The sequence below is a fragment of the Perca fluviatilis genome, chromosome 11 (assembly GCF_010015445.1).
Source record: "Perca fluviatilis chromosome 11, GENO_Pfluv_1.0, whole genome shotgun sequence".
NCBI classification, from domain to species: domain Eukaryota; kingdom Metazoa; phylum Chordata; class Actinopteri; order Perciformes; family Percidae; genus Perca; species Perca fluviatilis.
This window is the reverse complement of record NC_053122.1, coordinates 12113248-12131436: the sequence shown is the minus strand read 5'-3', so window position 1 is coordinate 12131436 and position 18189 is coordinate 12113248. Positions and strand designations below refer to the sequence as shown.

At 38.2% G+C, this 18189-nt stretch overlaps 2 protein-coding genes across 2 annotated transcripts; one reads left to right on the top strand and one right to left on the bottom strand.

The window, feature by feature from the left end:
* Window positions 1-3414: 3414 nt before the first annotated feature.
* Window positions 3415-8763, bottom strand: abhd4 (abhydrolase domain containing 4, N-acyl phospholipase B). The gene is made up of 7 exons (XM_039816172.1): window positions 8589-8763; window positions 6976-7097; window positions 6580-6868; window positions 4810-5000; window positions 4616-4727; window positions 4307-4493; window positions 3415-4118 (listed from the first exon to the last, which is right to left on the bottom strand). The coding sequence occupies exons 1-7, from the start codon at window positions 8639-8641 to the stop codon at window positions 4029-4031; spliced, it is 1044 nt and encodes a 347-aa protein (XP_039672106.1). The 5' UTR covers window positions 8642-8763; the 3' UTR covers window positions 3415-4028.
* A 595-nt stretch (window positions 8764-9358) lies between these two features.
* On the top strand, window positions 9359-14635 carry dad1 (defender against cell death 1). The gene is made up of 3 exons (XM_039816570.1): window positions 9359-9682; window positions 12884-13055; window positions 14424-14635. The coding sequence occupies exons 1-2, from the start codon at window positions 9472-9474 to the stop codon at window positions 13012-13014; spliced, it is 342 nt and encodes a 113-aa protein (XP_039672504.1). The 5' UTR covers window positions 9359-9471; the 3' UTR covers window positions 13015-13055; window positions 14424-14635.
* Window positions 14636-18189: the final 3554 nt, after the last annotated feature.

Sequence of the window (18189 nt, the reverse complement as noted above, 5' to 3'; positions counted from 1 at the left end):
GCAGTATTTTTTTTGCGGGTTTAACTACATTAACAGCAAATACAGTGCTGTAATTAACGAGCATACGTATATTGAAGCTACAAAAACTGTCAGATTACACAGACTGTTCTAATACTAGTGCGTTTTAAGACGCTGACCAAAGCATGTGGAGGTACAGAATGCCAGGTCATGGTTATTGCGTGATAATGTAAATATTGTGTGTGTATTATTCCTATAGCTTGTCATAGGATGAAAAGTATGTGAAAAGTGTTGTCAGACAAAATGAACCTCACATGGCTTACATGAAGGAAGGGTACCGTGAGATGTTTTTTTTTAAAGGGACTGATGTTGAAATTGGCACTGACATTTTGCAAAGGGCAAATTATTATAATTCCCCATGTTTTTAGGTCACATTTGACTGAAGAATGTGTAATTATTGTTGAAAAGATGAAGTAATGTATTCCGTACCAATTAATGATGTAGATTTCCAAAAAAGTAAAATCTACAAGGACATTGCTAAAAGGTTATTTGAATCACTAGATCAAATGCAAATAATGCCTCCTTGAGTTTGAAAACCAATAAGTTACTACTCATAAAACTCTTTGTTCTCTCTCTCAAAGTTTCCTTAGAAAGAATTCTACCAGATGTTGTTCTGTGTGTGATTCTCCATCATGTGTGTGTGTATAATAACACTGTAGTCAGTTTTACAGTATATTGCAACTGCAAAATTGGGACTTTGTCACTGCTGTGAATCCTAGCAAACCATATCAGACCACACTACATACAGTGGTCTTTTTAACGTGAGCACTCAAAGTACAATGTGAAGGAAAGTATTTTATTAACATAACAATATTTATCTACCATATCTACCTGTGGAGTTGTATGTTGTGATGGTAATAAACCTTACACTGAAATAATGGCCTGACTCCTATCTCCGTATATCATTAGACAAGTCTTTACTGGATCTAGTCTGGATCAAGTACAAGTACGTTTCCAGGATAATTGCTTGCTCGTCCCTCACCTTCTGTGTGTGTTGCCGTTCTCAAACTCGGGGAAACAACAACAAACTTCAAGCTAGCAAGCCACATGCTGAAAATGGCAAGTTTTGAAGAAAGTTTTGATTTTGCAACAAGGCAAGCCTGCTTGGTTCTTTCGCGGAATGATTGTAAAGATTTATCAAAGAACATGTCTACAGCATTTACTATCTAACTGGGATGTTTTGGGACCTGGATGAAGTACACACGGCGATACACTGGTAAGAGCAAATTACGTTTAACCATACATCCGACCAATTTAAATAGCTCACGTTACTGTATTGTGTGAACTTCATTTAATATTGTTGGTGGCGTTTTTTGTTTTTTTTTGCGGTGTGTATATGTTCCGCTCAAACAAGTTCCCTCCCGAGACTATTTTGCAGAGCCACCGTTGCTGTGTCTGGGGCTTAGCGTCAATATAAAACATTCATGAGCGATGCCCAAGATGATTTTAAGTTTTTTCTGTCCCATAATGTATGTGTGGTGTAGCCAGACCTATCTCCACAGCGCTGTGGAGATAGGTCTGGCAATGCGAGACTAATTCTAATGTAATCCAGGGATCAGAGAGGACGTAAGTGGCTACCTGTTTCATTTATGCAATCAACCATTTTGCATTTGGGAAAAAAACGTGTGTTGCATGAGGGATGATTTGCTGTATAGTGACTCGTTTCAATTGTAACATGAGACAGGGGACACACCTTTGCTGCCTTTCATCATTCAAGATGCATAATGCAGTGATGTAGTCTCTTTTTTGACTGACTAGCTGCAGTCTTAAGACATGCTTGGGAAGACAGGCAGTGGTGGAGTCTAACAAAGTTATATTTACTCAAGTATTTTACTACAATTTTGAGGTGCATGGACATAATGCTATTCTATACTTCTGATCCACTGTATTTTACAGGGAAATACTGACTTTTTACTCCACTGCATTTATTTAACAGCTATTAAACCTTACATACAAAACATTAATACATAGATAATAAAATGTATATAAGATAATATATAACTGACAGGGCCATTCTGCTGCCTAATGAGTACATTTACTTTTAATGCTTTAAGTAAATTTTGTTAAACACTTCTGTACTGTTGCTTTTTGCTTATTTATGTACTTGGAGTAGTTGGTATTTTTATATTCTAGTATTTTTTACTTTTGCTTACATACAGTGCAAACCTCTTGTAGTCATCACGTCTGTCATCACTATTAAGTGGATAATTATTATAACTAAATAGTTTTTCTTTATTTCTTATGCAGTTCACCATCTAACTAACATTTGCATATGTATTACATAATTATAAAGTAATGAAACGGACAGCTTCCGATTTACTGAATTATATTGACTATTTTGACAGTACAGCTGTTTCAAGCGCTATTGAAATGACCAAATCAAATTACCGTACTATGTATAGCTAAAATACAATATAATACAGTACTGTTTATAAAATATAGCTTACTGTTCAAATTATAGCCCAAAACAGTATTGTGCTGTTAACATTACAATGTATTTCTGAAATTGTGAACAGGCCTGAAAATAAACTGTTGGCTAATAATGCCAAACTGGTAGCAGAGTTTGAAAACAAAATATTCTGATCTTAGTCACAAATAAAAACGTATCATGGCAGTAAAGTAAGACAATTATATATAATAGAATTACCATAAACCATAGTTAAAAATGTTTTCCTCAAAAACTCAAACTGTAAGTTAACTAATTGCTTACTAGAAGCAAATGATTTAAACAGCATTTGTATAGAAAGGATTGTATCCCAAGCTTTTTGATCCATATAAGCAGTTGATCACTGTAACTGTGATCACTGTAAGAGGTTTCCACTGTTGAATTGTTTTTCAACCACTGATAGGATGACAATAGAGTATAACAAAATGAACAGGAACATGATATCCTGTAGTCTAAGCACAGGCAGCAGTGGCGGAATGTAATCAAAGGTTCTTTATTTGAGTATTTTCTTTTATGAAACGTCTAATTTTTTTCCAGAGAGAAATATTGGTGCTTATCTCTTACTCCACTACGTTTATCGGTGGCTATAGTTTACGTACTAACTAAACTAACATTATGTAAAATAGTTAAAATAGCTCCACCTCGACCAGTTGCAACAATAAAAAAGCTGTTTAAACATAATCAGTAGTAATAATTCAGTTATAGCATAAACATAACAATGGTAGGGGCAATTCGGCCTTCATAACTAACACTTTTCATTGTATATTTTACTTGTAATATTTGTGTGCTTTTACATATACAATATTTTGAATGAAGGCCTTAACACTATCCATTTCCACTGCTGACAGGCAGAAGCGTGAAGCCCCTGTTAAACTAATAAGAATTGCCACTTGTTACTGACCTCTACTGGTTGGGCCACAAAGTGCATCACATGTTGATCTCTACATAAGCAGTTTGTCAAATAAGCTTTTATTGTTTTCAAGGTATAAAATACAAATAGCTGTTTGATACAGGGAAAGATATTTTAAAGAAACGCAGGGACCAATGAAGAAATATCTCATACAGTACTTAATGGTCCATGTCAGGCACATAAACAGTGTGAATCAGTAGCCATGTGACTGCTTGGTAACACATAAAACCAGTGCATCCAGAGTGGTGTGCGTGTCTCACTTACTGTTAAAAATATAACAATTGGCAACATAATTTAGCACTGAATTAAGAAGATCAATGATTTCTCTGTATGATAAATTTAATCATGTTATAAATAAATCATTTACTAACAACCCTAAATTGAAAAAATAACAATCATATCAGCTTACAAGCTTACTACAATAATATCAATAACCTGTTACTATGACAACAGGATTTAGAACAAAATAACATTCAAACTCATGTTGAGCTACAACATGATGTCTTCATATGCCCCAACACAAAACCATCCAGCATGCTCCACAGGCAAAGGTTACAGCTCACAGAATCTTTCCATCCCTTTTACACACACACACACACACACACACACACACACACACACACACACACACACACACACACACACACACACACATCAGTTAACAGAGTTACATACATTTTCTACCACTCTGTTGAACTCCTCTGGTTGATCAGCATACACATGGTGAGAAGCATCATCTATCAGCTGCACAGTGAAAAAAAAACAGGAAATAAAGATAACACAAACAGTCAGCAATCATACAGTACAAAGTGAAGAAGAACACACTAATTTAAATGGAATTCAAATTATACTAATTTAAAGCTGAACTGCACCGTTTAGACCCCTAATTGGATAATATTTTCCTCATGACTCTGCTCTGCATCTGTACTCACCAGTACTTTGGTGTGGGCCTGGTCCCTAATCTGAGCCACTTTGTCCCCAGACGAGCTGCCCACCCAGGATTGTGCTCCATACAGCATGGTGAGGGGCATAGAGGGGGGCAGCTGGTGAACCCGCTGAAGCATGGGCCTCTTGGCCCAGCCCAGAGACTCTGACATGGCCCGGAAACCCACCTCACCACTGGGAGGAGGAGGAGGAAAGAAAATAAAAAAGGCGTTAGGAGACTGGTCAGCTTTTTAAAAGGCATTATGACCCGTTATTAAAAATGTGATGAAGTGATGCGAGTGTTACCTTGGTCTTACCTCGGGGTTTGTGCGTTACAGTGGTAGATGTACTGTGTCATAGTGTCATCCTCAAACAGATCTTCGAATTTCCTTTTGAAATCAGGACGGAACCTGTTCACCAAGCCCGGACCTGAATCGTTGACATACTGTATGAGTGGAAAGAGTTATAATGTAGCACAGCACAATATTAAATAAACAACAACATATCTTACCCCATGGGCCTGCTGCTCGGATGACAGCCAGTGGGTTGAAAAGGGAAACCACTGCTGCAATAGCTTTTACCCAGCGTGGAAGGGGTGGCCTCTTCCCCACTTCTGTCCCCTGTCCTGTCTGACCCTCTTGGGTTTGTGTCTCGGGTCGCTCGGGGAAACCCCAGGGGTCCACCAGGATAAGATGTGACACTCTGCACGTGGAGAGCAGAATACATCATATATTATAATAACTTTGTATCAACTGGCATTTATGTGACATCATCCTATGCACAGCACACAGTGGTGTGCATTGCTGTCTTTTTGGAGACTACCACTAGGAGGTGCCAACGTCAGGACTTGTCTAATTTTTACACACATCGGCTGTAGGGAACATTTTTTGATTGTTTGGTCTGTTAACTAGAGTCTAGACAACACGGAGATAGGATTTTGAAAAAAGTGCAAACCTGATAATACTAATAATAAATTAGCTTTCTTGCTGAGAATTAAATGAGAAGATTGATACCACTCTCCTATATCTGTATAGAAAAATAAAGCTACAGCTAGCAGCCAATTAGCTTAGCGTAAAGAATGGAAACAGAGGGAAAAGCTAGCCTGGCTCAGTCCAAAGCTAATGAAATCTGCCTACTAGCCCCTCTTGCTAATCAACACTTTACATCTTGTTTGTTAAATCTGTACAAAAGCCGAAGTGTAAAAGTGACCAGTCTTTGTGCTAAGCTAAGCTCACTGGCCGCAGGTGGTAGTTCCATAGTTACCATGCAAACATAAGAGTGATTTCTAACTCTTTGCAAAAAAGTGAATTATATCCCAAAATGGCAAACTATTCCCTTAAGAGCATGACGTTTTTTGCACCTGTATTAAGTAACAAACTTCAAAAGAACTAAACCATAAATATTCTACAATTGGAAAACAACCACAGCATAAATGACTGTGGATTTTCCTGGAGGCTGTGGAAAATGATTAGTGCCAATAAAGATCATATCTGACTAGCAAGAATTTGAATTTGCTACATTCATTCAAAACAACTGAAATGAACATACAATGTAGAGCTGCACGATATTAGGAAAATATCTAATTGCGATTATTTTGACTGATATTGCGATTGCGATATGATTCATGATATTGGAGGGAATGATCATGTTTGTATCATTATTCTCATTTTCATTGAAAAATATATATACACGTATATAAAAAAAATTATTATAGTGTGATTTTTGCCAGGATCTGTACCAAACAAAGACGTTTTTTCTTTAGTCTGTAGGATACGATTTGTAGGCCGGGACATCTCTGCAGCACCATAATACTTTCACTATTTTAGAATGGTTTAACACATATTTTGCCTTTAACAAACATTGCCCCCCCCCCCAGTGATTTGTATATTGCACTAGTCCATAATGCGATTTCGATAAAATTGCGATTAATTGTGCAGCCCTAATACAATGGATTCCTTAAACACATGTATTAAACTATATTTTGTCAGGTATAAATACTGTAGCAACTGAAACAATAGTGTGACACTGAATTTGATTATTACTGATCTTTCTGAGTGAAATTCAGTTTTCTAAATTTTAGATATGAATCAGGTTCATTCTCAACATGACATATTCATCGTTCACTATTCAAATACAATCTCTACCTTCACTAATGTCTTTCCATAATACATGACTTACTGAAGTCCTTTATTCTCAAACAAATCACTGCCAGCTGCAAGTATTCTGTTCTGCAGCTGCCCCTAATCTGAAGCTTTACATGATGTCCCATTAGTATTATTACCTAGAAGGGTACTGGATAGCATAGGAGGTAGCCAGGTACCCCCCCAGACTGTGTCCCAGCAGAATCATGTTCTCCAGGCCTACAGACTGTCTCCACTGCTCAATAGAGTCAACAAACTGTTCCTCTGCCTTGGCAGCATCTGAGGGGAAGGGAGGCCTGGAGCTCCTACCAAAGCCCAGGAGGTCAAAGGCGTAAACAGGCCGTGACCGACTCAGCGTGTCCATGTTCCTGATCCACAGGCCCACCCCTCCTCCAAAGCCGTGGACCATCACCAGGGGAGTCTTGTGGGCTAGAGGTAAAAGAGGATGACAGACATGAGTCTTATAATGCATACAGCACTCTGGAATTACAGCTGTTATCTCCAAATAAACAAACAGACTGAGAGGAGGGTCGTACCCTGTTCCGCAGGTTTGCGCACCGCCTTGTTGGTGAGCGTCAGAGTCCATATTCGATCCTGGTTTGGCAGGGTCACAAACCGAGCCCATAGGTCATTCTGAATACCTGTTGTGACCAGACATAGAGGAGAAATTATCAGTTAACCCTCAGTGAGGTTATGTGTTAGTTGTATAGCTAGTAGTCTGTAGCCACGATGTTCCACTTCCGGGATTGCTCCCGGTGCCGCCAGAAATTCCACCGGATGCAACTCTTTTCTGCCGGATGTCCGTTACCTTCCGCTTTCTTTGTGTTGGCATTTTAAACTCTGGGCGATTTCTGAGGACTATGGTTAACTGCTCCTAAAATCTCTGCAGGGTAAATCCAGACAGCTAGCTAGACTATCTGTCCATTCTGAGTTTTCTTTTTGCACGACTAAAACAACTTTTGAATTAGCACATTCCACCAAAACACGTTCCTTCCCCGAGGCTATTTTGCAGAGGCGGCAGGTGATTGGGTTAAAGAAATGCCAATAAACCAAAGCACGTTTTTCTCCCATCCTGAAATGCTGTGTGGACTAGCCAGGCCCTCCTCCGCAGCACTGTGGAGGAAGGTCTAGCAGTGCGAGACTTTATAGCTAGTGACATAACAGTGTCATTTTACACTTGCAGAAGAGTTAGTAGCCATTTATATATCATTACAAGTATTTTTTTTTTTTTGTAAAAAAAAATATATAAAAAAAAAAAAAAAAAAAAAAAAATGTTTTTTTTTTTTAAAAAAAAAGGGGGGGGGGGGGGGGGAGAAAGGCCACCAGCCGGAGATTTTTAGTCTTTTTTTAAAAAGTGCAGTAAGACTTTGGCCTAACAAGAGAGAAACAAAAACAAAGAACGAAGAGATAATAGGTAGTACAGGAATTATTCGACACACGCTGAATGTACCATACTAACAGGTTTAAGTCAGCGTTATCTTTGTCTGAATAGACCAAACCCACCCAGGAGTGTCACATTTTACAGCCACCATGCTGTCAACCAAAGCCACAGCAGCAGCGATGTATTGGTCAATATTTATTATGATTACCTCTGACCTTCTAAGAGTAATTTAAATTTCAGGAAGTTTACTGTGCCATGCTTGGAGTCAACATGCATTTAAAATATGCCGAGTCATCCAGTCAACTGGCTCACCTTGGAGTGTCACTCAAAGCTGCTCTTCTCTACAGTGCTGATTCTGGAAGTTAAAGTGAGCCAGTGATAGACAACTTTGTGATCACTGATTTTACAATATTTTAACCCCCTATTCATGTCAGATAAGCTTACCGGTAAAAGCAGTTGCGTTTTATTAAAACAGTTCGGTGGTTACATTTATAAAATGTTGTAATTAAGTGTAATGTCACATGGATATAACACATATAAGAACATGTATATTTTATATCCAAACTGATATTGGTACAATGACATAGCACTCTAGTTAAGTATTGTACTACACAGATTATCCCAATAAATGCCTTAAAGGGGTACAGGACACAGTAAACACATTCAGTTTTTTTGTTTGTTTTTATTTTAGCTAGCATTTGATGTAATCAGCCCAGCGGTGTGCTGAAGGAGGTTGTACCAGACTGTTTATCTATCTGAGTTACTTACTCTGTTTCGCAATCGGTCTGTATCGGAGCTGTGAGTGTTGTAGCAGGCTCCATTGGTTATCTACATTCAGTTACATCAAGTTAAGAGGTTGACAACACGGTTCTCTGTATCTGCTTTGAAATGTACGCCTCTGTGTCTGTAGGCTAGTTTCTGATGTTTTGTAAGTCGTTTATAGATCAGCTGACCGAATACAAAGATGGTCTATTATGAAGATGCGTCAACGGTCGGCAATAAGCATAACTCGCATTTGTTTTTCTTTTTTTTTTTACAGTCATATAGTCTATGGTCATTAGTCAATCATGTTCCATCTAATACAAAGTCTGACGGGCCGTTCACAGTAAAAAATAAATGCAAACGAATATTCGCACTGCGTCAATTTGGCAATGGGAGAACTATTAGCCTATTGGACGGGCAAGTACACGTATTATTTTAGTGTAATGTTATTGCTGTTGTGTGTGTTCTTTGTGTGAATTGTATGATTGGTGAAATTAAAAACTGCAAAAGCTTAACTTGTGGGTGACTGTGATTCAAAGATGAGGCACTGGGGCCATTCGGAGCCAAGAAAATGGGTGAGAATCGAGAATGTAGTTAACGCAGCCGCACCTCGAAATACTGGCAGAGTAAATCATCTTTCCAAATTTTACACCTCTCTGTTGTACGGTGGGCGGCGCCAGAGCCCTCTATCACTCTGGGCGGCGCTAAGGATTCTTTCCTTCAACAACGGGCCCTTTTGCTCTTCTTTCCGAGCGACGGAATCGGAATATATTCTTTGTAACACCAAGGCCGCTTCCGGTGGACGAGGACACGTCACTCATTCGCTTAAGGAAGTGGACCTGTGCAAAACGCTCATTGACCTCATTTGTACAAATAAGACGGCAAAATCATGTCGAATTCAGTCATATCGGTTATTTCTCGGTTTCTAGAGGAGTACACCACCACGACGCCCAACAAGCTGAAAGTGGTGGATGCATATTTGCTGTACATCTTGTTGACAGGAGCGCTGCAGTTCCTCTACTGTCTGCTCGTTGGCACCTTCCCCTTCAATAGCTTTCTGTCGGGCTTCATCTCATGTGTGGGCGCTTTCATTCTCGGAGGTAAATATTAATTCAGTTAAATGTTGTTATGCCTTGCCAATGAATTATACAATGCGTCAGTTTCGAGGGTATCAGTCAGTCACTGGACTTCTGGCCCATTAGTGAACCTGTGTGCAGACACAAGTTAGCTAACCATGCTAACATCCAATGGCTGGAGTTGTAAATTATACAGCACGTACAATAAGTATGGAAATGTTCACCTACTCAATTAGAATGGAAAAAGTACACTCAGATGCCACATTAGGCACACCTAGCTAAAAGTGATCCAGTCTACTAACGTTACAAAAGCCTTGCAATAAACCATTAATGAAGGTAAAACGTTTGTAGAAAGGTGTTGATTCAAGTTATCGTAGTTAAAAGGGGTAAATAGAACGCGGCATTAGTTTGTGGTTTTACTGAATTGTGTTATAATTAGAGGTGTTTTATCCACCCAGTCTCATCAGACTAAATAAGAAACCCCTTGGTGTCATAAAATGTATATAATGCAATAACACAAAAGCATCACAAACCATACAGCCTCCAAAATTACCACACAGCTGATTGAACACCTCTCCACAGCAGTTTTAAGAAGCACATTATAACCTTCATGAAGGCCAGTTTTGTTGCATTAGAATGCATCCGTCTTAGCTAGGTGTGCTGAATAAACTTTATATACTTAAACTTAAAATACATTTTTTTTAATCATCATCGCGATATCAACTGGCGCAATATACACATCGCAAAAGGTTGCGACATATCGCCAAAGACACTGAAAGAAAATAGCAGTAGAAAACTGCCCTTTAAAATGTAACCGTCATTCTTTGTTTTATATTCAATTCAATGTTCAGTTGTTCAATAAAATGTTGGAAATGATTTCCTTTCATTTGTTTTAAATTCAACAAGCAGCAGAAGAACTGAGAACACTTTAATATCCGTTTTATTTATCTCAAGTAATATCGTTATCACGATATTCAACGTTATCGAATATCACATATTTTCCTCATATTGTGCAGCCCTAGCTACTGGGTGTGCCTTAGTACTTTCAGAATCAATTGTATTCCCATAGTGGAGGACAGAGAAAAACCTTGTTACTCAGAGCTCATATTGACATAACTACATGAGTAAACAATAAAATGGGTGATATTGAGCAATTGGGTTGATGTGATGATCATGACCTGCATGATTCATCTATTTAAATTGATCATTTGTCTCTAAAATCTCCAGAAATAATAAAAAATAGCCCATCACAACCCAAAGATATTCAGTTTACCTCACAGTGATGGAAAACAGAGAACCAGCCAAGTTTAGCATATGTTAGTGATAAATGACTTAAACTATTATCATTAATTCATAGATTTCAAAATAGTTGGTGATACCCTTTTCTGTCTGTTGACAAATCGATTGATTGTCTAAACCCTACTGCACCATAATATGAATTTTTAATTTTTCAGAATTATTTGAGTATTTAAAATTTGGTTATCAGTTTGAAAAAAACATCACGATGTGCACAATATTGTTAAAGGGATACGCCACCATTTGTTGAAATCGGGCTCATCACGGTCTCTCCTAGCTGTAGATAGGTGGGCCAACGCATTTTTTGTGCATGCGTTGTTTTAGTCCGGTGCAACACCGGCAGCGCCGCTGCTAGTTAGCTTAGCGTAGTGAATGGAATCCTATGTTGCGGTTAGCATGTTGTAAGTAAAAGTGAGCCAACAAAAGACAAAAAAACAACCTAATTACTTGCACTGAGACAAAAAATGTGTTTGCCCACCTATCTACAGCCAGGGTAGACCGTGATAAGCCCTATTTCAACAAATGGTGGCGTATTCCTTTAACCAATCAAATTGTGGCTCCAATGAGGAAGAGGTTTTCATATTGACCGCCTACATAGCTCTAGGGAGAATGAATCGGACTCCATTACCGACAACATTACAAGTCTCAATTTCTCCGCCATGGCTCTGTTTGTTTGTTTGTCTGTCAGCAGACAAACAAACAAAAAACTACTGGCCCGACTTCATGACACTTAGTGGAAGGGTGTAGTATGGGCCAAGAAAGAACCCATTTAAATAAAATAAAATATTCACTTACGTTAGTATTGCGTGATCGGGCAATTGTGCTGCATTCAGGTGTTGTCAAAAATGATAGGGAAAAATTAGCACCATCTGGGAAAATTGACACTACATTAACATTGTGAGATAGGGCATGTCTTGGCGGAGGTCTGCGCTCTTCGAGTGCCCTTCGAATTCCGTTGTTTCAGGGTTTTCATATTCAGACTTACAGATGCACCATGATGAATCTTGACTTCAGATCCACCTATCTGTGAAAATGTAACCATAGGAACTAGAGATGCACCGATAGACCGGCCGGTGACTGGAATTGGCCGGTTTTCACGTGCTCGGCCATGACCGGCGACCGGCAGGGTAGTCTGACATATGCCGATTTCATGCCGGTCAACGCTACAATTAACTGACGACATAAGTTATACGAGTTACAGTTCTCAAGGGTGTACGCACAAATGGACGCGACAGCACAGTCTCTTTTTCTCAACTTTTCCGCCGTGTGTCACGCGTACCCGCTCTCGGTGAGAAGCGCGTGTCCGTGCTATTCTCACACATGTAAGGAACCTCGTGAATTAACCTGCAACATGTCAGCTGTTTGTAAATTCTTCAGCGTGTGTGCAGAAGATAACAAGTTTGCAATATGCAACACCTGCAAGGAAAAAGTAAAGCGTGGAGGGACGACATCAAAAACCAAAATCACATTTTTTTAGTTGGATATTGGATGTGAAAAGAAGGAAATGGTTCTAACATTGCACTTTAGACGTGTGTGAATTTCCCACACCAGGAGTAATTTATATAGTTGTATTTTATATTGATCCATTATCTGTTCAAAAAAGTTCTATGTTCTATTAAAGAAAAGATAGAAAATAAATATTTGTGTGTGCTGTAAAGTGGTTACAAAAAATGAAATCGGAATTGGCTAAAATCGGTATTGGCTGGCCTATCTCAAAGAAAATCAGAAATCGAAATCGGCCTAGAAAGTTGTAATCGGTGCTTCTCTAATAGGAACAATGGCAGAGCTTTATTTTCAGTTAAAAAATCTAACTTTGTCTACATTATTTTTACCAATAATGAAAATATTACTTCATAATGTTACTTATGGCTCTAAAGTGTGTAAAAACAACAACTGAATCCTCCTATGTCTTTTGATTTTTTTTCTTAGTGTGTCTTCGTATCCAGATCAACCCACAGAACAAAGGAGACTTCCTGTCCATCTCCCCAGAGAGAGCCTTCGCTGACTTCTTATTCGCTCACACCGTCCTCCATCTGGTTGTGATGAACTTCATTGGTTGAAACAGACGTGAATCTGACTCACAGTGTCCCCCTCTTAGAAGGTGCATATTTCACACATGAATTTCTTATTTTAGGAGTTAGGGCTGCTCGATTATGAAAGAAAAGTCAAAATGACGATTATTTTGGTCAATGTTGAAATCACTGTTGTTTAACACGATTACTCATTGACTTTTTGGAAAGCTGTTACAATTATTGAATTTAAAAAACAACAGTGAAAACACCTTGAACTCTGAAACTTCCCTTTAAAACTTTTCCCTTTTTGAACTTTGCTTTTCATTCAGAAGATAAAACAAGATAAGAGAATCGTAATCCCGATTCAAATTTGATTTATTGCCTGGCCCTATTAGGAGTTTTTATAGTTGGATTCCAAAATGCAATTTTTGCTTTGTCTCAGTCTAGTTCAAACCAAAATGGAGATATTCACGTTTGGTTTTTATTTATTTATTGATATTTGACACAACACATGCCACATCAGTCATCCTATTATATTCTGTAGTTAGTTTTCCTTCCAGCTGAATGCTTAAAGCTGCCCAAAGTAAGACCTTTCTGCAGCTGTTGATTAAGACTACCTCCCTGTTTGAGTGATTTCTCCCATGTCAAGTAGCAACTAGCACTTTTTGGAGCCACTAGTCAATTAATTAGGCCTGAACATGCTGGAGAACAGTCTGGACAAAGGTATGTCCTCTTTAGTTTATTCACCTTTTATTTTTACAGGCAAGTCATTAAGAACAGGTTCTTATAGCGGCCTGACAAGTGGTATAGCCACTTAGGGGAAGGGAAGAATAATTTGCACATCTATTTTATGAGACGAGTGAGTAGGACGAGTAGGTCAACAGTTGAAAATAACCCCCTGCACACTGCTAACTTGGAAAAATAAATGTATTTAAGCAGTTTTCGGTGCTAGACCTTGAGTTTGTTTGCAATATTCTGTTTATTGAAATGGTTTAAAACCGGACTGGCCAAGGTCATAAACGCCACATAGTTAAAAGAATGTGGTTTTTATGTATTTTATGCCACTGGTATCTTTTTGAAAAAATCTCTCTGGAAGTTGATGTGCGTGAGATACGCATTAGTGTCCATAGTGTAGAGTCTGTCAATAGGTAATAAATGCTAGATTTTATTAACTCCACTGATGTTTATGTGAGCTTTTACACAGATGTATGCTTTATTATTGGAAAACAAGAAATACAATATATCGTTGTCCTTTTGGTGCTCTATGGGGAGATCCACATGATAGCACATTACATAGTATTGGTTTTGTTTTGCGAGGAAAAACCATGTTATTGAATTTTTAGACTTGGTAAGGGCATACAGCTCTTGCTTCTTTTTTTCTTTTTTTTTTTACAAAAACAACTACTCCCATAACCTCAATGTCACTAACCCAACCACCTTTCTTCTTTTTTTCCTAGATAAGGACAAGAGAAGATCCCCTTCCAGACATGATGCTACATCTACTTTTGTGCCACTGAGTCACATCCCACCATCAACACTGAATTAGTTGCATCATTTTTTTTTACAGATTATGATTGATTTCTTGCATTTCATTTTTTATATTAAAAATTTGTAAAGCATTCCCCTTTGCACCGAGAAGAAAAAATAAAAATTGAAATGGTGACCTGGAGAATAATGAAGCCGTTCTTGAACGAAACACATTTTGTTTTTCACAAAAGACTTGTTTTAAATAATCTAAATATCGACATCTTTTGAAAGCATGGTATTCTCTAAATGAGCATGGAGAGGTAATGTACAAATGTATTAAGTCATGAAAAAAGTTAACAGGGCCATACGGCCCTACTTCTTATATTTGAAAAGGCAAAATTGTTATTTCTATTAATAAATTAGAAGTACATTACAGGAAATAGACAATGTACCCCCCTAACCCCGCGTTATTACGGAGATATCAATATAATCATATTACAGCTTAAAATATATGACTTTTTACATCAGAGTTTGGAGAAGCTGCATGCTACATTTGGAGTTGGCTACAGAGAAACATATCTGTTTAAACAAAATATAATTTAGCGAACATTGCTAGGAAAGGGCTTGTTCCTTGTAGAATGTTTTTTGAACCCCACATGTTGCATCTTTTTTTTTAAGTTGATGAACTCTTATGAGAATAAGAGTGAGTGTGAGCAGGTTAGTCTATATCGATGACGTTTCATTTCCGGGATTGTTCCGGTGCTGCCAGATGTTCTGCTGGATGTCCCTCACCTTCCACTTTCTCTGTGTTGGCATCTGGTCGATTCGGGGAAACATCCTCCATGCTAGAACAGACAAATTATCATTTTTTATTTATTTATTTTTTTTAATTCTCATCGCACACTCAACAGCCATTTTAATTCCAGAACTTGCTTCCCTACGTGCACGTGTCCCACCAAAACAAGTTCCTTCCTGAGGCTATTTTGCAGAGTTCCGGAACCTGCGTCCGGCGCTTAGCGCTGCCCAAGATTATTGTAATTAGTTTAAAGAAATGCCAATAACCCAGAGCATGTTTTTCTCCCATCCCGGAATGTTGTGTGAACTAGCCAGACCCTCCTCCACAACGCTGTGGAGGAAGGTCTGGCAGTGCGAGACTAGCAGCAGGTCTACTGGCAATCATGTAAGAGGGGAAAGCAAGAACATTGCACCCCAGAGCAATGGGAGAGTTTGCTTCAAATACTTGCTCTGGAATAACTGATGTAAACTCATTCCAACTCAGTTGCTTGTGACTGTGCAGATCCACTTATATTTCTCAAAGAATGTACTAACCTGAGGGTACATTTTAGCTGTGTGGGCCAGTTTGAACTGGATGTGGAACTGCCTTGCATAAAGAGATGAAAAATGGACTTAATCAAGCTGGCATCCCAGGTTTCTCCTGTAAAGGCCAGATCTACATCCCTTCCTATGCTGATTTAAAAGCAGACAGAGAGGTAGTTTATCTACCTACCTCTACATATTGAATGGATAACATTATTGGAGCATTTGATTCAAAGAAGCGTTTCAGACCCAGGGTGAATACAGGTATTTTCAGACGGAAAAATGTGTTTTTTGAAAATGAAAGAATTTAAATATGTTATATACAGGTATATCATTATATATAGTATAGTATATTATGCTGAATATGAGCATAATATGTAACATTTAAAGGTGCCGTAGGTAGGATTGCGAAGATCCAGGACTTAGCCAAAAAATGTGAACATCGACAACTTCTCAGTCCCTCCCCCCTTTCCGCCAAAGCCCAAAACGTTTTCCCCACAAGGGAGAATGAATGAGTGTGCATGAGCAGAGATTGAAACGCAGTTAGACCCCCCCCACCCCCGGCCCTGATTGGTGCATCTGATCAGGGAGCTGTGGATTTTTGCAAATCGCACTACAGGATGTAGGTGGAGCCAGAGGAGCCGGAATCTTTTTTTTGAAATTACCTGCTTCATGTATCTACTGGAACATAGGGGTAGTTTCAGCAAATATGACAGAAAGTTAGTTTTATAAGGCTTACCTACTGCACCTTTAAGTAAACGTACCTAAGTATTATCAGCAATTTACTTAAAGTTTAAAAGTACCCACTGTTCAGGCAAAATGTTCACAGTCAAAGTTATGTTGTATAATATTGCATAATATTACTTGTGCATTTACATGTAAGCCACATTTTAGCGTCATGGTTGGTCGAGGTAGAGCTGATTCTAGCAATTCCATTGACTGTTTGGTATATGAAATGTATCACATTGTCAATGTAGGTTTTTAAAATCTCAATTTGCAAAGTAACTAAAGTTCTCAAGTAAATGTAAAGAAGTAAAAAGAAAAATATTATACAAGTGGAGTGGAGTGGAAGTATAAAATACTGTAAAATTAAAGTGCTGGAGTTGAGTACCTTCAAACCACTAGGTAATGTATATTACCACCCAAGGAGGCATAATGTGGCACCATTTATCGGTGAAGACAAAGACATTTCCGCTTTCCTAAAAAGAATGATGGCTGAGAGACTAATAGAAGACCTTTTCCCTCTGACATTTTAATTTACATGCTCTGTGAGGCGGAGGACAGTTCTATCTACTGTAGCTAATCTTGCTTAGTTTGATGAAGCAATTCAATTAATTCAATTCAATTAAATATCTATTTTTTAATTTATATATTTTTACAAAGCTGCAAGGAATATCAGGATATTGGGATATGTGCAGTTGCCCTGATATGGCATGAAGCCTGGATACAAATAATTAGTATCGTGAAAGTTAAGTTTCTATTGGCAAATCTGATATCAGTTTCAATTCTCCCTACATTTTTCAAGGAAATGGTTGACCATAGAAGGCTTTGCAGCCAAAGAAAAAAGCAAGAGGCTTTAGGGATATCTTTGACACCCTTCACAGAGCATATTGAGAAGCTTTGAATAATTGTTTGTTAATTCAGTGGCTGAGGGGGCTGTGGGTTGAAGCCTAATCCGACAAATGAAGACTGGACTAAATCCAAAGTTTTCAGGCACCAAAATCAAATAATTTCATTGTAGCCTGCCAAATGAATCCTCTGCATCCATGGAGGGAAAGCACTCCGCATGTGGTTGCTTGGAAGAATAAGTTATTAAAAAGATGTGTAACATTGCAATTAACTAAAAGCAGGGGAAATGAGAAGGAAGATGACATGTTTAAACTTACAGGCCATAACCATAGTTAAAAGAATAGTTCAACATTTTCGTAAATAAGCATTGTTGCTTTCTTGTTCAGAGTTAGATGAGAAGATTGATACCACTCCTCTTTAATTTACCATACCAATCTTTTCATCCAATTTAGCCTATTTCCTAAAATGTAGAACTATGCCCCTCAAGTCTTAATTTCTTTAATATTGTGGAATTTGCGAGGTTTTGTCCAGACAGGGACTGTCTGAGAAGATAAATACTTAAATCCTTTTGGGATATAGGCTACAAAAGATCATAGCAAATGGGTCAATTTACGGAAATACAACAATTTGTATTGCATTTTTGTGTGTGCAATTTTTCACACATTTTGCCCCTTCACGATGTTTTATTTTTTATAAAATTATTTACAGAAGGTCATAGAACATTTCTGGTATTTCACATCAATGCCACAGTGAGCACAGCTTGTTAGTTGTTTCCTAATATAATTCATTACTATTTAAATCTAACTGGCACCTACATGGTTAACATCTGGAACATCTGGATCCAACTTATGGTCACATGACCGAGGGGAA